The sequence below is a fragment of the Suricata suricatta genome, chromosome 13, assembly GCF_006229205.1.
Source record: "Suricata suricatta isolate VVHF042 chromosome 13, meerkat_22Aug2017_6uvM2_HiC, whole genome shotgun sequence".
Taxonomy (NCBI): Eukaryota; Metazoa; Chordata; class Mammalia; order Carnivora; family Herpestidae; genus Suricata; species Suricata suricatta.
In genome coordinates this window covers 84737065-84756985 of record NC_043712.1, presented here as the reverse complement: position 1 = coordinate 84756985, position 19921 = coordinate 84737065, and the positions used below count along the sequence as shown (strand labels likewise).

The following is a 19921-nucleotide window of genomic DNA, read 5'->3' as shown; positions in this document are numbered from 1 at the left end:
AAAAAAAAAACTGAAAAGATTATGGTTACAAATTCTCAGGAGAGACTTCTTCCTCTAAGAACCCAACTAAAACAGACAACACTCCTTTTCTTCTCCTTTTCCTAGTGGATGAATTTTTCATAATCCATGTGGTTTCACTGAGGTGTATTTATTTGAGGGCCCTGGCTCTATTCTGAGATGGTCTCACTTTTAACTCCTGGTCTTGTGGAGGCCTCACAAGGCTTGGCCCTTCTCTGTGTTGCTTTTAGATCTTAATCCCCTTGATTAGTGAAACCAATTCCGGCCCCCCAACATTGTCCTGCCTCCCGAACACCAGCTCTCATGCACACTTTGTTTTCAGTTCCTTCTTTATGTTTAACTCCTCGCAGTTCCCTTACTTTCTTCGGAACTTAAGAATTAAGACATAGGTCTTTTTGTAGAAGATTTTTAATTTTTAATTTAAGATCTAAAAAAAATATTTAAAAAAATCTTTTAGTTTATTTATTTTGAGAAAGAGAGAGCCTAAGTAGGGGAGAGGCAGAGAGAGCAAGAGGGAGAGAGAATCCCAAGCAAGCTCCATGCAGTCAGTACAGAGCTTGATGTGGGGCTCAGTCTCATGAGCCCATGAGATCATGACCTGAGCCAAAATCAAGAATCGGACACTTGCAGTGTCTGGGTGGCTCGGTTGGTTGGGCATCCAACTTCGGCTCAGGTCACAGTTTCATGTTTCCTGGGCTCAAGCCCCGTGTCAGGCTCTGTGCTGATGGCTTGGAGCCTAGAGCCTGCTTCAGATTCTGTGTCTCCACCTCTCAACTGCCCCTCTCTTGCTCACACTCTCCCTCTCCTTCTCCCTCTCCCTTTCTCTCTCTCTCTCTCTCTCTCAAAAACTGAATGGGCCTGAAAGAATGAGAGGAGAAGAGAGAAGAGCAGAGGGGAGGGGAGGGAAGCTTAACTGACTGAGCCACCCAGGTGCCCCTTGCTCACTTCTAACTCCAGTTTGGTATCACATTTTCACAAGAAATAAAAATATTTAAACTGAAATAAAATTTTTACAATATAGGTTATAATAGGATAGTTCCAAATGTTACATGAATGTAACGTGGGATAGGAAATTAAGAAAACAGTTGTTTTAAAAGGACAAAAAAGACAATGATTAGCATCTAATGACTTACAAATATCAAATCTTCGTTTCTGATTTTGTGAAACACCATTTGGTTCACATTATTATGCCTCTGTAACGTTGGTGATGTTGGTACATCAGAAACGCCATTGGTTCTAAAGACCAGAAGGTTTGATTTATCTGTTAAAAAAAAAAAAAGAAAGAAAAATAATATATAACCAAAACAACAAAACACACTGAGGATATAAACTGCTCCAAAGAGGTAAAGTAAAATGTGTTCTATATATTAAGAAACACTTACAACTTACTGTTCATTTCTTCAATAAAGAAAAATTTATTTTATTCATTGAACTTAATGTATTTTAACCAGTTATCTCAAACATTCAAAACTGTAATAATTTCCTTAACTAAATTAATTTTTCAGGAATTTTAATAATTTTAATAACCCTCTTATTTCACGGGATTTCCAATCTTTCTATCATTACTTTAAAAGTACAGAAATTAAAACTCTAAAGAGTATGAAAATTTTTACTTAGAACAACATACAAGATTTGGTAGAGAAGTCTTTCAGCTCAATAAGTAAGTGACTAATTTTATACCAAGGAGCTGTCACTTCCTAAATGCCATTTCAGCATTAGGGAACTTTTAGGGACATGTGGCCTCCCTGAATCAAACTGAACAACCCTCTCTGAGGAAGCTTATACAAGAGAATGAGACAAAATTAATTTGTTTTTGTAGCTGCTTCTTCCGTATTTCTCTTGTAATCAATATACTGAAGATGCCTTTTACCATACACACAATCCGTGACCAGTATTTGAGAACTAACTAGAAAATCATCTTACCTTTCAACTTTGGGGGACAGCATTTCGTAAACTGGAAAATTATACTGTCTGAGCGAACAGTTTCCATCTGGTAGCAATTCAAAAGATCTTTAAGATTACTGAAGTTCTTCTTGGTCCCACTGAGGTTGTATTCTCCATTCTCGTTTTTTGTAATCAAACAGTGCTTATATTCGATGACATTATCTCGCTATGTAAGTTTAATTATAAAGACAGAGGGAAAAATCACAATGGTGATTATCATGACAAAGACATTATCACAGACACAACCAACAGAACACTGGACATTTGAACTGTGAATCCTAACGTCACACTGGCACATGGAGCCAGAAGTGCCTGGTTCCTCAAAAAGGTATCTGATCCCTTACAAAAAGGTATCCATCCCTTACAAAAATGGCTCAACAGTTAATTTTCTTAAAAAGCAAGCAAAAAAGCAATGATAATTAAAAATAATAATGCCGTCCTTAACAGCTTTCCATCATTTACAAGATAAAATCTAAAACTAATTGATAAATGCGGACATCCAAGAGCAGGCTTCTGCCTCCATCTCCAATCTCACTTTCTACCGGTGCCGACACACACCCTGTTCTAGCTGCATTAGGCAAATTTAAAAATGTCAAGCAAATACCACGTTGCTTCATGCCTTGTAAATGCACACGGTGTCTCTCTAGCTGTCAATATACATCCTTCCCTTCTGAACAATGGACTTGAACACTCAGGTCAAATATCATCTTTCCTGGGAGGTCCTTCCTAACAACCCTGACCCATGTCACAAGCAAAGATGATTGCCCGTGTTCTGTGCGCTACTGTACTTGCCTCATTAACACACCTGGCGATTTTAATATTTTTCAGTTTTCCAATGCTTGTTTTATGTGCTATCCTATGAATTTCTTAATTCTTCTATTTTTTGAGCTACTTATTAGCACATTCAACCTCCTTCAAACCCCTTATGAAATAAAATTAACAAAATGCCCAAAGTCCTTCCTATTCTGAAAGCTCTTTCTTAATTGCAACCCTTTCTATTATTTTCTATGTTTGTGTATACTGAATAATTACAATGTTCAATTTAGTACTTCTTTGGTATATCTACCTATTTTTGTTTTTCCAAAAGATGCATTTCTTAAAGAAGGATTATACCATATACTCTCTAATATACAGCCCTCATATTAGATTGAGGAAATATAGTAAACATAAAAAAACAGACTATAGTAAAAAGATACAATGAGATTAGGACAGATTGTTAGTATTATAAAATGCTAAACTCATCAAGTAGCCCACCTTCTATATTTATGGACAATTAATCTACTCTACATGCTAAATACAAATGACTGCATTTTATAAAAATTAAAATAACTGAATAACTAAATCCTTACTCTGTATACTTTTGCATAGTAAAATAAATTTTGGAAGTTGCTATATAGTTTCTCAAAATTTATACTATGAGGGGCACCTGGGTGGCTCAGTCAGTTAAGTGTCCGACTTCCCCTCAGGTCATGATCTCACAGCTTGAGAGTTAGGGCCCCTTGTCGTGCTCTGTGCTCACAGCTCAAAGCCTAGAGCTGCTTCGGATCCTGTGTCTCCCTCTCTGCCCACCCCTCTAATCCACCCCACCCCGCTCATGCTCTGTCTCTCTTAAAAATGAATAAACTTAAAAAAAATTATTTTAAAGATTTATACCATAAAACTGCCTTATAAGTGATAGTATCATTTTAGATATTTTGGGTAATAAGCAATCTTAGATGAGATCCAAAATTATCTACATTAACAGTGTGGTTTCCTTGTAGTTTTATCCTTAAAGCATACACATGGTAGATCATTATTCTTAACACTGGAAAACCACTAGTTAAACAAATTACGTTTGTTTCTTTATTAGCCTATTTCGTTCTAATACTATAACCATTACCATAAAAGGAAAATTTGCTTCTGATTCATTGGGTTCTATGTGTTTTGGTAAAGATCTCCACAATTTTGCAAAAAAAGACCTGAAGAATCTTGATGAAATTTGACACAGTAGTAACATCCAAACATCAAAGAATAAAATAAATTCCAGGGGTGCTTGGGTAGCTCAGGTCATGATCTTGCAGCTTGTGGGTTCAAGCCCCACATCAGGCTCTATGCTGACAACTCAGAGCCTAGAGCCTGCTTTGTATTCTGTATCACCCTCTCTCCCCCCCCCCATCTCGCTCTGTCTCTCTCTCTCAAAAATAAATTAAAAACGCTTAAAAAAATTAAATGAATTTCAAAGGGAAAGATATTATAGATAATTTTATATTTTATATGAATCAGAGAAATTACATTTATTTTATTAAGTTTATTCATTTATTTTGAGAGAGAGAGTAAGAGTGTGAGTGGGGGAGGGGCAGAGAGGAGGAGAGAGAATCCCAAGCAGGCTCCTCACGGCCAGCACAGAGCCCGACACACGGCTCATCTCACCAACCATGTGATCACAACCTGACCCAAATTCAAGAATCAGATGCTTAACCGACTGAGCCACCCAGGGCCCCTACGTCTTGTTTACTGATACAGAATGACTGAGGTCAACTAAGCATTATTCTAGTTATCATATCCAGAGCTGTAATTCTGAGTATTGGAAAAAAAAAAAGAAAAAAATGGTAGATAAACATGGGGGGGGAATTATTTAAGCTAAATAAAGATGTTACCTTTGCCAGAGGAGGAGAGTGGGGGATGGGATATGAAATTTTTTTAAAAAGTTACCATTAAATGTGAAATACTAACCTCGACAGCAAAAGTCAGAAAATATTTATTAAAGTCCTTAGGACTGCATCGAAGTACATAGAGTCCAGTCTGATTACCTGCTTTCTTCAGTTTACTGATGGCAAAATCCATTCTAAAGGTAAAGAAGTAATTTGAATGAAAATATAGCAAGTCCCATGACATTAAGACCAAAATGTAACCTAAGATATCAAGTCAAATCTAAAAATCTTGGGCTTTTTAGAAGTCTCCTCTATTTTATATGCTTATCAATTATCTTGCAAGGAAAATATTACCATGCTACTTTGCAGTAAGTACAAACCAATTCAAGGGTTTTAAAAACAAAAGGTATAATAAGAAATAAAATCATGAAGAACATTTTGTTCATTTCCATTTTATGTCTTCCAATTAAATGTTTAGTTTTTTTTTTTAAAAACCTTGCTCACTCCCATAAAACTTCATTTAACTATGCAAACAATATATCATAAAACACTTAGGTCTTTTCTACCATTGCAATTACTAATATAAAAATTTATATGCCTTATTTTAACATTTAATACCAAAGTATAATAGAAGACCTATGGCAAATGACAACTGATTTTCAAATTTTACTATATGTTTTATTGAAGCTGAACATCTTGAAAGAAAAGTCAAAATGTAATCTATATGAAAGCAGGAAAAATCCGTTTCATTTCCCATTATATTTCTCATATATAAACCAGTGGCACATATTAGGTACCCAGAAAATGTTCTATAAATAAATGAAAGAATGCTTGAATGGATGGATCAAGAATGAATGAATGAATGAATGAATGGATGGTAGGAGTTTTCAATGCTAAATATGTAAGTTACAGAATGTTCAACTAGTGCAACTTTTTCATAACAACCATACTTCTTATTAAACAGATTCGAGGTACAGATAGAAACAAGTCTTGAATATCAGTGAGGATACATTTTCTCAAATATTTAATTAAGGATAGGTTAAGGCCAACACACATATGCTCACAATTCCAGACTATTTCTTCTTCTCAAGGCTTTCACGCCTGGTACAATCCTAAAGTACATTCAGGCTGAGAGATAATTACAACTTGGGCTAACCAGATGCTATGCGTGGCACTTGGCTTCACCCAGCAATGTAGTCAGGGTCTACAGCTGCGTGGATCTACACATAGCTAGCAGCCGCAGGGCACTAAGTAAATATAAAACTATTAGAGTTAAATTTTAAAATTCAGTTCCTCTGTTGCACTAGCCACATTTTCATGCTAACCAGCCACATGCAGCCAGCGGCTACTGTACTGAGCAGCACAGAGACCGAGCACTATCACGTTCACCACCACACGAAGTTCTACTGCCAGCACTAGCCTTCGGGACAGGGACGTCATACACCTCTTGTGAACACAAGCTTTCAGTAGAGGAGCTGGGTTATCCAAAAATAATAATGGTTATCAAATTTTGTATTGTGGTTCTTCTGCAGTATTTCAAAATTAATGAAATATAAATTGGAGGATTAAAAAAAATTAACACCCAAAGAGTTACTTAAACACACCTAGGCAACTAAATATCAGGCTGTACAATTTAAGTCTTACAGGCTTGGATACAGATAGCAAATTATATCCTAAATAATTCTAGTTATTATATAATCTGATTGCAAATAGACCTTTTTTTTTAAAAAAAAAAACACTACTACTTCAGTGAAATTAAGGTACTATTTTGTTCCTAAACTCCTAAACCTACGTATGTCACTTCATTTTATAAAATTCTCTTCGTCAGTATCCAACCGACTTTTTAAAAAATTTACTTTTAAAGTCTGTATTACTCACAAAATTGGGCCATGACAGTTGCTTTGTATATTTTCAAGCACCATTGGAGGTGCCACTTCTTTACAGAGGTAATGATGTGCATCCGCAGTTAATCTATAATAGCCGTCAATTAATGACACAAAGGATAAAGCTTCTCTTAATGAGCTTAGTTCAATTTCCTAAGCAGAAAAAAGAAAAAGAAATAAGTATCATTTAAAAAGTCAACTGCATGTTACATATTGAAAATTCTCTCCACTCCATGTCATTAGATTAATTCTCTTAAATTAATATTCTTTTAAATTGCTCAAATGTCTTTTATGCCTCCCAATTACCCAATATGAATTATAAATTCTTACATATGATATTTTACACTCCTCAAACATGGGCTTATCACATCTTTCTAGTTCACTTTCATCCATAATTTTGCTGTACTTCCCAATACCTCAATTAGACAAATATGCCAGTCATCTCAATTAGAAATCTGGTCTGATATAAAAGTTGATATCAATTAGAAATAATAAGCATTTATTTTTACATACCAAGTACACACTACGAAGGTTAAAACAGAAATGTATACAGCCATACATAGCCATGCTATGATTGCATCATACATAAGTCAGTGCGCACATGTTGCCTAAAATGCAATGTCTCCTATAATGGAAAGAACCCTTTTTTAATAAAAGCAACTTCTTCTAAAATTAGGAATAAGATAGAAAGCCCAGTGTCTAATACTGTACTGTACTCTATTTAGTTAACATAATTAGGCCATAGAAAGAAATACAAGACTAGAAATACCTCTATTTGGGGACTGTATGATTTTACACTTGGGGAACCCAAAGGAGGACAAGTAAAAAACTACTACAACACAAAGATAATTCACTGGGAGACAGAAGGATACAAAACTCAACAGCTTTCACATACATGAAAAGTAGTCAGATTATGTCATGAAAAAAATAGTCCCATTCAGAATAGCAACCCACACAAAATATAGTATCTGGCATTAAACTTCACCAAAAAATGTGCAAAATCATTTTTGGGGAAAAAATAGTGTTACCAACATATAGCAAGCTGGGAAAATGAAATAATAAGCAAAATTTTATTTCTCATATCCAGCAATAATTTGATAGAAAAAATATATTGAAAAGATTCTAAATCCTATTAAATAACAGAAAAATAATAATACATCAAATAAAATTTGGCAGGAAACACAATGTATCAATATGAATAAAACTATGAAGTTATTGAAAAACATAAAACAATACTTGGGTACAAAGAGAAATATAGTATATTCCTTAGAAAATGTAATACAATAAAGAAATGTCAGTTCTTCTCAAATTAATCTTTAGGACAGTTCTAACAAAATAAATAAAAATGCAGTACTTCAAGGAGCTTTAGGACTACTCAACAAACAGGGTAGTGTGACAGTGAAGGGCTTAAGTTACCAGTTCATCGTTCGGGTTTTCACTGGCCCTATCACTTAGAGGGCTAACACTATGACCTTGGAAAGTTACCCTTTATGTTGTGGACTTAAAAATAAAGCCAGTACGGGGTGCCTGGGTGGCTCAGTAGGTCAAGAGACCAACTCTTGATTTTAGCTCCGGTTATAACCTCAGGGTTCATGAGTCTAAGTCCTGTGTCAGGTTCCACACTAGCAGTCCAGAGTCTGCTTGGGAGTCTCTCTCTCTCTCCTTCTCTCTTTCTCAAAATAAACTTTAAAAACAAAACAAAACAAAAACAAAAATAAAAATAGGGTCTCCTGGGTGGCTCAGTAGGTTAAGCATCTGACTTTGGCTCAAGTCATGATTTCATGATTCATGGGCTTGGGCCCCGTGTCAGGCTCTGTGTGGATGGTGCAGAGCCTGGAGCCTGCTTCAGAATCTGTGTCTCCCTCTCTCTGCCCTGCCCTGCTTACTTGCTCTTTCTCAAAAATACAAATAAACATTTAGAAAGTAATAATAAAAATAAAGTCAACAAGTCCAAATACCATTCCATAAAGGAGTTCTTTATGTTACTACAGGATGTTCATATTAGCATCAATAAACTCTCCTAGAAATACTTATTATTTTATAAACACTACATTTACAAAATGAAGGCATCCTATATGTCAATGCACTTCAATTTATCGTACTTCTCAGATAGTGCCTTTTTAAGAAAAAAATCAAATTTGGGTTTGTGACAACCATGCACCAAGCAAATCTATCAGCACCATTTTTCCAAGAGCATCTGCTCACTTTTCGTCTTGGAGACACACAATGAGATTAATGTTTCCATGCCTACTAAGACAACATCCATTCAGCGGCCCATGGACCAACACGCAAGCCTTATTATTTCAGAAATATATTTCTGAAGGCTGTAGCAGCCATAAATAGTGACTCCTCTGCCAGAGCGGGCCCATCAATTGAAAACCTTCTGGAAAGGAGTCACCATTCCAGACGCCGATTAGAACATTTGTGATTCATGAGAAGAGATCAAAATCTCTTTGGAGGAAGTGGATTCCAACCTTTATAGATAACTCTGAGGGGTTCAAGACTTCAGGGGTTCACTGGTGGCAACAGCAAGAGAACTAGAAGTGGAGCCTGAAAACGTGGCTGAAATCTCCTGACACAACTTGGACGGATAAGGAGATGCTTCTTGTGAATGAGAAAAGAAAGCAGTTTTTTAAAATAGACTCTGCTCCAGGTGAAGATGCTGTGAAGATTCTTGAAATGACAACAAAGAGTTTAGAATATTACATCAACTTAGCTGATAGAGCAGCAACTGGGTTTGAGAGGACTGAGTCCAATTTTGAAGGGAACTCTAATGTGAGTAAAATGCTATCAAACAGCATGAGCTGCCACAGAGAAATTGCTCATCAATGGAATGGAAGAGTCAATTGATGTGATAAATTTCACTCTTGTCTTATTCCAAGAAATTGCCATAGCCTACCCTAACCCTCGGCAAACCCCACCCTGGTCTGGTCAGTCAGCAGCCATTAACATTGAGGCAAGATCGTCCACTAGCAAAAAGGTTATAACTCCCTGAAAGCTCAGATGATGGTTAGCACGCACACACACACACACACACACACAGAGTGCACAAGCAGGGGGAGGGGGGCAGAGAGAGAGGGAGAGAGAGAGAATCTGAAGCAGGCTCTGCACTCAGCGTAGAGCCCAATGTGAGGCTCAATCCCAAGATCCTAGGATCATGAGGTCAAAAAACACCTGAGTTTAAAAGAAAACAACCAGATAAGCAATTTAAGAACAGAGTATAAAGGAATTTAGTTTTTCCCTTTCAGTTAAAATAAGCAGGATTTCTAACTACACTTATCATGGTGAGCACTGTGTAATGTAAAGAATTATGAAATCATTATGTTGTATTTCTCAAGTTAATATACCATTATATGTCACCTATGCTTTAGTAAAAAAAAAATTTAATAAACAACAAAATAAGTGGGTTTTCTGAAGCTGATCGAATAAAGAGAAAGGATTAATCTTTTAGAACCAGTCATGTGTTACAGCTTAGATAGGGCTAACCTAGGGTTGGTTACATTTTGTTATTTGAATCCCAGAAAGCACTGTTTTGATTTGTCTCCTTTAATTAGGCAGCATGTCTGGCATTATGCACATCCCTACTGGTAAAAAGAATAATATCATGAGGACTGAGCATCACAACAGGGCACTAACACAACCCAGAGCGGGGATGTGGGGAACGGCTGCCTCGCCAGTCATATAAAAGAGGGAAAAATACATTCATGCTCGAGAGGTTCTGGGAAGATCATGTTGGTAGTGATGCAAAAGCTAGCTGTACCCAAAAACTTAGTAAAGTGATGTTTATATTTAAAACTATAATCAGAATTCCTACAAGAAAATAACCTTGGTATTAGGAGTCTAAAATACTCATTTCTGACAACTGTTAAACGTAATCATTATTTAATCAGAGAGCAAACTTACCAGATTTTTACCATCTTGCTTATGGATAGTTACAATTCTACTTTCATTTGAGCCTTCTTGGTTTGCTTGCTTAATAGTAACATCAATGATATCAGGAAAGTCACAATATAACTGTAAATCCTATAAATAAGGGCATTTGAAATTAAAAACAGGTAGAACTAAGGAAAGCATTTTAAAATAAGACTCATGAAGGACATAACATCCATTCCAAATTCTTTAAAATGAAAAAGTACTGATAGCAACAGATGAGCATTAAATCGGATTCCCTCAATAATCTAACCCAAAGATTTACTGTATCTTGTTTACCAAGAATCTAATTATGCTACAGTACTCTTCAATTCAATCAACATCGATAGGAACTACTGTCAGAAAATTTAAGTTTAACCACGAAAGAATGAACATAAAACAGAAGTCTCTAATAACAATCCAAGAACAGAGATACGAATAAACTTAAAGCTTGTAGTGCAAGACTTAAAAAAATAAGTTATACATCATTATAAAATCAATTAAAATTAATCTTTTCCAATTGAATTTAATGACTGTGCTTATTATCAGTAACAGTAAAATTTTAAAAAGAAGCAAAACTACTTTAAAATTTACTTTTAGAGTTCAAGCCTTTTTGGAAACTTTAAGAACACCATTACTATATTCGTCATAAAAAAAAACCGTTTAGGAACAATGAGAAAAGAATTATAGACATGACCTTGTGGTTTCACAGTATTAAAAACTTCCACTTTTATCAATGAGAAAAGAGAATTGCAAGTTCGTGGTTCAAATGAGAAAAATTACTTTGTTCTATCGCCATTCACTTAAATTAACAAAGAATGAGAACGTATCGTTGAGGATTACCTGTTCTGTCAGTGTCTCACTTTCTTTATGTTTCCCTCTTGACCACTGAATTCCACCGTTTCCAGTTATTACAATGGTTGCAAAAATCTCCTCACCTGAAGGACCTCTTCCAGGTTCTTTTACTTCAAATTGCTCTGTGTAGAAGGCAGACTGAAGTGTTTCCAGATTTATAAGATACTTAAGTTTCAAGTTTCGGGCAGTGGCTTTGCAATGGCTGAACTGCTCAATAAATCTGCGAAATCTATACCTTATTCGTTTCCTTGTCAAAATATGATAGTCTTGGATCTTTGCTCGAACACATTTTGGTAAGAATGTCTTGTAGCTAAGGATAAAGAACACACAGAGAAAGACAAAACAGACCGGAACATAAATCTTAAGCGAAACTAAAGAGAAATTAGCACCCTTCTCCATGGCAGGTAAGTGCGGCAGTGCAGGAGGCCGTCGAGAAAGGGGACACGTCTGGCACCCGTACAATATAAACTCTGAAGGTTTTGTCTGGAGGTGTGAAATATGTAAAAATTCTGAGTTACCACAAATGTTCAGAAGAGGATGTGTTCATTCTCTTCCCCTAATGAAATGAAGACTTAGTCTAGCTAATAACAGAGTCTCTAAATTTTTGTTTTCTCTGATTATTTTACATACCATTTTTTTGGCACTATGTTGCAAATATTTCCTATGACGCCATACACCAAAATTTATCTGAATTCTGGAAACGGTTACATTTTTTTGGAAGCTACTGTTGTTCATTATGCACTCATACTTCTTCGGTATACATTATTTTCTAAGTCATTTTCAGTAAGTCCTAATAATTCCTTTGTAATCAAAATGATTCCACTGAGAAATGACTCTTTAGTAATTCTGTCTCTATGTAAACTATCCTAAAGAAGAGAGAACTTCCCTCCTGCTCAAATGTCTGACAAAGGACGACAATTTTATTTCTGCAGGCACAACTGCATTAAGTTCCCACGCTTTCCTGGGTGCTAATCCTTCTTCCCATCACCCGCCTCCCACCCGGTTGGCTCGTACTCATTCCCAAAGTCTCAGCACAAGCATCATCCGATCCAGGTAACCTCTCTCAGAGACGATGTTAGGTGCTCCTCCCTTCGCCTGACAGGATTCTGTGCCCCGTGCCACAGTATCACTTACCACTCTATCCTGTCTGAGTATTTTTAGCTAGTGCTTGAGCTGGCTCATACGGAGAGCTTATTATTACAACGGAAGACTACTGAGCTGATTGCTAAAGGGCCACCATTAAAATTTAAGTTTTATAAAGCTACAAATAAATTATATTAAAACTGTAGGTAATACTCAAAATGTATCACTTCCAAATTATTTTATATTTAAAATTTTATTTTACATTTTACTACTCTCCTTTTGGGGTTGTTAACATCTCTCATACATAAGTGGTGAAAAAGACTGGCTATGGTTCACCCCTTCCCAGCTCTACGTTCAGGCACGCCAGGTTGATACCCTGAAATTGGCCGTAGACAGGATTTATGCCACAGGTATCAGCAAAGACAACAAATCAGATCTTTGGGTTTTCTGAGAACTGGCTGCTAGGCCCGCCTTTCCCCTTCCCTAAGGGACCTGAAGCCCCCTGAGGAACACTGGCCTCCCCACCTGAGGAGCAGGGCTGCCGGGGAGTCACTGACTGACACGGGCAGTATAAATTCATAATCGCCGACTCAAACATGCGCGCAGCAATACCATCAATTTTCAACACTTCTCTGGTTCCACTACTTCTCCAAAGTTCCATGACAACGTCCACCCTCCACCATCTCCTCAGACCGCCTACCTTTGCCTGCCTGAACCCTCAGCTGTGGTCCTCCTCACTTCCAGCAAAGGACTTCACCTCCCTCCTCGGGTAAAACAACTTCTTTAGAAGCAGAGCTCCCTCAACACCCGGCTGGCAAACCTTCAAACACCTGCACTCACTCCCTCCTCCGCGCCTCCTACAATAAATGACGTAAGGCCCCTTCTTTGGGGGCATTCACCTGGAGCCTCTCTCCTCCTCTCTACACATCCACCCTCTTGTTTCTCTTCGATCCACAGAATACTCATGTTGGTCCTGCCTTAAATATGAAATCTCTTTATCCCACATATCCCTCCAGCAACAACCTATCTGGGCTCTTTTTTAGAGTTTACACAGCCATTTCCATTTACTTTTCAATCTGCTCCAGTCTAGATTCTGCTCCGCCATTTCACAGGAAATGCTTTCGCTAAAATCAAGAAAAACTTCCATGTTGCTACAATCAAATTCCCATCCTTTATTTGTTATTCATCTTACTTGCTATTCTTCAGCAGCACCAACAGCATCATTAAGGAGCAGCATCTCTTCTTAAACTCTCTCCCCTTACTTTTCCTGATTTTATTCCTGACTTTTGGGACTCCTCAATCTTCTTTACAGCTTCATTCCCCTTTACCTGGTGACTAAACGTTAAAGTTTCTTAAGGCTTAATTACGGGCCCTCTTCTCTTATTTATACTCTCCTTCTCTCTAGATTCTCTGAAGCCAAATGACTCTGGTATTTATCCGCACCACTCACTTCTAAACTCCATACCCCTATCTTGCAAAGACAAGTCACTATATACATTTAACTTCAATGTCCCAAAAGCTCCTTAAACAATTTGTCAAACCAAACTCCTAAGTTCCACTAACGTCTTCCCCTAAAGGATCCTCTTACAGCATTTCCTATCTCAGTAAACAATACCAGGAAGCATCCTTGAGGCCACTTTCTCCTTCAGTCCCCATTATTCCATTCACCACCACATTCTCCTCATTTTACCTTCTAAATACATCTCTGAGTTGCCCATTTTTCTCATTACTAACTGCATCTCCTGGAGGAAATACTGCAATAGCCTTACTCTCTGTGTGACCAGCATTTCCATTTACTCTCTCCACCATCTGATTTGTTTTCTACACTGGAGTGATAGGGATCTTTTAAAATCACAAATTTAATCATTTCACCCTTGCTTAATCCTCTTGCATGTTTCCCGAGAGTTCTTACCCTTGTCAACGTGCTTCTAAGGGTCTAGGTTCTGGTCTCGCCCTGCTTCACCTCCTGCTACCTCTTTGGGCTCCAGCCATACGGACTCCCTTCACTTTTCCTATGCTCTCGTCTGCTACAAGGCCTTCTCCACGAATCTCCACACAATCCATCACTCCCCCCCTTGCCCATTAAATTCTACTCTTTTTTTCAGGTTTTAAAAGTCACACTGTTCCTTTTCATAACAATTAATTTTTTATAAATAAGCAAATATATAAAAGTTAATATAAGTCCGGATGGCACAGAGAGGAGCCTCAAGAAGTAGAGAATAAAACAATGAAAAGATTTAAAAATAGACTTAGAATACAAATGATTCTCACTTTTTCTACTTTTGTCAAAAACATTAGTTATCCAGAGCCTTACTAAATTTGGAATGTACTTTATATAAACATTTCACAAAAATGCAAAGTACATAGATATCAGTGATACTTTTTAATAAGGCTTTTGAAAACATTTGGATATAAAAAGAGGAGTTTACAGAAACCGTATGTTTGCACTCATAGGTCTAACAGGAAAACAGGAGAAGCCTAGTGGAGAACCAGGGGGAGCGGAAGAGGGAAGGAGAGTTGGGGAGAGAGAGGGACGCCAAATCTGAGAGACTATTGAATACTGAAAACGAACTGAGGGTTGAAGGGGAAGGGGGAGGAGGGAAAGGAGGTGGTGGTGATGGAGGAGGGCACTTGTGGGGAAGAGCACTGGGTGTTGTATGGAAACCAATTTGACAATAAACTATTATGGAAAAAAAAAAGAGGAGTTTAATAGAACCACATACAGCAAGAGTTCCTACTTTGAGGACTGGCATAAAGGACCCGCCATCCATCCTGAGGGAAACCACAGTAATGTGATTCTCAAACATGGTAAATCCACCTCAGCATCATACAGTTAGAACTAGATTTGTGAGAAACACTAAAAGTTTTTCAAGAGACCTAAAACTATTAACTCTTGACGCATAAAAACATTTTTCCTCATGCTTTTCCTACAGAGAGTTTTTAATAAATTCTAAAATTGAGGTTCTTAAAGGCTCTGAAATTGAGCCTTGGCTTAGAAATAACACCATTTTTTGTGCTATAAAATAACATCTGCATCTTATTATTATAGTTGGAGTAGGATTAGAAACTCTATTATTCACTTAGTTTTTTAGAAAAAGGAGTCCAGTGAGATGAGATGAGTAGTTGAATTGCTATGTAAGTGGCCTTGATCCTGGCCTAATATTTTTATTTTTTTTTTCCTGGCCTAGGATTTTAAAACTCAGCAGTCTCCTTTAAACTCTTTGCATTCTCGAGTTCTCTTCTTCCCACCCTTCAGAAACCTGGGATTTTAAAGAGCAGATAAAGAATGAAAATACAAAAATCTTATGCATTTCCTTCACTTCCTACACTCTAACACCTAAGCCATCATGTCCAGTTAGGAGTTGGCATTCAAAACAGCATCTAATACATACACACACACACACAAAGGGCTGCACGAACACACACACGCGAGTGCATACGCACATCCAGAGGCATGTGCTCCCAGGCAGGGACTCACCTAACACACAGGTACAGACACAAAGAGATGCACCTTACATGTATTTTTTTAATTCTGGGAGTGAATATGTATTCTATTATACTAATCAGAGATCCATATCCTACTGGAAATTTCTGGTAACAAAACAGTTTATTTCATTCTGCCAGCAACTTATCACTTATCTGTTCTCCCACCAATCTTGAATATTTTAACACTGAGTAGAGTTTCTTGATGATTTCTCAGAAATAAGCAGTAAATGAGAATTCAGAAAACATCAGTTGAGTTAAATTATATAAAAAATGCAAGCATGTTTTGCTTCAGGACAGGCAGATATAATTTATCTAATATTAACATGTCATGACATAAGAGACAAAAGAAAAATGAATTACACTACTTTAGAATTTAAACTTTTGTATTAGAAATGACACTTTCAAGAAATTTAAAAAATGATCCAAAGAATAGGGAATATATCTGCAAATCATACATACAGTAACTTTCACTCGGAGACCTGTATCCAGAATATGTAAAGACTCTTACATGTCAATAATTTTAAAAAATATTGAGTTGTACATTTATTTATTCTTAAATATTTACTTATTTTGAGGGAGAGAGAAAGAGCACACAGGAGAGGGCAGGGAAAGAAGCCCAAGCAGGTGCCATGTTCACAGCATGGAGTCCAATGTGAGGCTCAATCCCACAAATCATGAGATCATGACCTGAGCCGAAACCAAGAGTCAGATGCTTAACCGACTGAGCCACCCAGCTGCCCTTTGAACTGTATATTTTAAATAGGTAAACTTTATGGTTAAGGCCTAATAGTCATCTGAAAATAAAGTAAGAATACTAAAAACCAAGGAGGAAACATATTAATTAATACCCTGCAAATTGTGTAACTGTCTTTAAGTTACTTAGTAAAGAAGCCACTATACCTAGTTATTAAGAGGAGTTGAGAAATAAAGGGAGTTTTAACCAGATTCATAACAACTTCAAACTTTTAATCCTAAGTATATGACATGTAAGAACATACATTTAGTCTTCAAATTAAAGGAAAATTCAAATAACTGTCATAATTATATGTACCTTGAGAAAGAGCAGAAATTCTACAGCCATTAAAGCTGGGCTGGGCTGTAGGAGCAGTACTTCAGTCCATCCTGCTCTGCCTGGCTGCCAAAACTCAACATGCAGGAGAGTAAGGTGGAGAATGCAGCGTGTGGATCACTTATAACACAAGCTGCTGGATCAGTTACAAGAGGAGTAAGATCTAAGGATCTAATGTAAGACCCAGTGAGTCTATAATTATGTGAGGTGATGGATGTGTTAATAAACTAGAGGGGGGAATCCTTTCACAATATATACATACATCAAACCACGATGACCTACATACACTTTCAATCAGCTCACAATTTTAATTAAAAAAATTTTTTTATTTAGTATGAGGGAGAGAGAAACAGAGCATGAGCAGGGGAGGGTCAGAGAGAGAGGGAGACACAGAATCTGAAGCAGGCTCCAGGCTCTGAGCTGTCAGCACAGAACCCAATGCAGGGCTCAAACTCACGAACCGTGAGATCATGACCTGACCCAAAGTCAGACACTCAACTGACTGAGCCACCCAGGCGCCCTCATCTTACAATTTTATAAGTTAATGATACTTCAATAAAGGTAACATTTTAAGAGAATCCTCTGGAGAACAGGTGAGGATTGATATTTGGGGGCTTCACTTCAGAGTTATGGAATCTAAATTCTTGGGTAGCACTCAAAAATCTTGAAGCACAGCAGGTGATACTAATTCAAGTAAAATAAGGGCCAATATTTGAGAAATTTTGCTTCAGAATTACGTACACACACAATCTGAGGACCTGCTATCAGAAATTATGCCCCCCGGTGTTCTTTTCATCCCTTTGCCTTTACTAGCCTTTACCTAGCCTTTTCAGAATAAATGCATCAAATAATGAGTAGGTATCAAATCACTGTGATATTTTGTGTAGTACCCCAACTCTTCCTATAATTTCTTTTAATTCTAAGATAAATCAGTACTAGGGATGTAATGTGCAATATGATGACTGTAGTTAACACTGCTGTTAACTATAAACAGGAAAGTTTTTTGACAGAGTAGATCCTAAGAATTCTCATCACTAGGAAAAGAATTTCTTTTTTTTTTTTTCTCTATTTTTGGTACCTATACAAGATGATGGATATTAACTAAACTTACTGTGGTGATTACCTCACAAATACATGTAAGTCAAATCATGATGCTCTACACCTTAAATTTATACAGTGATATGCCAATTATGTCTCAATAAAACTGGAAGAAAAACCAGAAAAAAGAAATTCTTCTATCCCACAAAGTATGTGTTGTACACAAGGAAGAAAAGTTATCCACAGACTTTTACGTGTGATAAAATCAAAAAGTATCAACACACAGAAAATACAATTAACTAGAAAAACTCCCAACTGCTCATATTTGTATGTTGATCTGCATAAGGGAGCTACCTGATAGAACTATAGATGTCCAGCGGGGTCTGGTCCTTCTCTTTGGCTAGTCTCATCATATCGAGCACTGCCATCCCGAGACATTCTTCCTGTGTTTCGTGAGTCACGGGTATTTTTATCCATCCATGTAAAAAATCATGCCGCCACTACAGGAAAAAAATTTAGAAGGAAATACATCTTCAATTTCACTATCAAAATTTAATCTACTATTGTATTTTAACCTATAATTTCTAGAACATATGCATTTCAAAATAACGTCAACTCCTTCCTCGATGTTCAATTATTTTGCCATAAAATTTTAGTAAAAGTTTTTGTCAATGGAAACTGATTTAAACTGTGTTCCCCATTATACAGTACATACGATGACAATCTATTTCATTGCTTACCCCTCCTCAGATTATGTCTTCTACACAAAAATTACCCAAATTAAAATAGATATGAATTCATTAAATATGTTTTGAGCTCCAAATATGTTCAAAGCAGTATACTAAGTAGGGCTGTGTGAGATACAAATAGAAGTCTCCCTCAAGGAGACTAAAATCTAGCAGGGAAGCTAAACAAAGTAAACAAAGTATTATAATGCCAGATACCTATACTAAGCGCCACACAACAGATGCTTCAGGGACTTGAAAAAAAGTTGAAATTACTCTCATGTAGTCTTTAAAAATGAAGAAATTTCTGATATATAAAGTAGGGTGATAAAATAGAAGGAATGATACAAAAAAACAAAGCACAAGGCATGTTCACAGGTGCAAATGAATCGGCATGGGCACACAACTTATGTAGTAGGGAATAGTGTGGACTAAACCTTGGAAATGTAAGTTACGGTCAAATTGTAGGCACCCTTGAATGACTTGATCCTAAAAAAGCAATAGACAACCATTTTTTTAAGCATCAGTTTCTCACAGCACCTTATCTTAAATCATCATGCCTCTTCCATTGGTGGACGTAGCAATGAAAAGTGCTTTAAGGAAATAAGGTGTATTCAAGGAGACTCTGTAAGAGGCTGCTATAATGGTACAGATATGAGATAATAAGGATCTGATGTAGTGAACATAAGACACTAAAAGTCTGAACAAAATGAAGAAAAAGAAAAACCAGAAATTTCAAGATTTTGGTCTATATGATTTAGGAATATGGAAATCAGACTGAACACATAATGGGAAAAAAGAAAGGCAAAACATAAAAAGCACCAATATTCTAAAAAGTAACAGCAATTTTCTTGATAAGAAATCTAAGAATTACAATATTAGCTGAAATATCAATATTTAACCAAGGTTTTAAAGAAACAGGGGCACCTGGGTGGCTCAGTCGGTTGAGCATCCGGCTTTGGCTCAGGTCATGATCTCACAGTTCATGGGTTCGAGCCCCGCATCAGGCTTTGTGCTGACAGCTAGCTCAGAGCCTGGAGCCTGTCTTCAGATTCTGTGTCTCCCTCTCTCTCCCTCTCTCTCTCTCTCTCTCTGCCCCTCCCCTGCTCATGCTATCTCTCTCTCTCTCTCAAAAATAAATAAAACATTAAAAAATTTTTTTAATAAATTAACAAAATGGAGGGAACATACTTTTTTTGCTGAATATATATGAATTCATTAAAGGTTGTTCACATAGCAGCAATTTATTTATTTACTGAGGGGCTATATTTAATGATATCA

General features: G+C 36.8%; 1 protein-coding gene across 7 annotated transcripts in view; it reads right to left on the bottom strand.

The window, feature by feature from the left end:
• The window catches only part of JAK2 (Janus kinase 2), a 130890-nt gene that overhangs the window by 35755 nt on the left and 75214 nt on the right, over positions 1-19921 (bottom strand). For all 7 annotated transcript variants that reach the window (XR_003901874.1, XR_003901873.1, XM_029920248.1 and 4 more), the window contains 7 exons: positions 18270-18415; positions 11228-11549; positions 10379-10498; positions 6471-6628; positions 4675-4786; positions 1942-2128; positions 1152-1279 (listed from right to left, as the gene is read on the bottom strand). Coding sequence is in view for 5 of the 7 variants with exons in the window: in XM_029920248.1 (XP_029776108.1) it covers positions 1152-1279; positions 1942-2128; positions 4675-4786; positions 6471-6628; positions 10379-10498; positions 11228-11549; positions 18270-18415 (1173 nt within the window). In the remaining 2 variants the exon portion in view is untranslated. The remainder of the gene's footprint in view (positions 1-1151; positions 1280-1941; positions 2129-4674; positions 4787-6470; positions 6629-10378; positions 10499-11227; positions 11550-18269; positions 18416-19921) is intronic.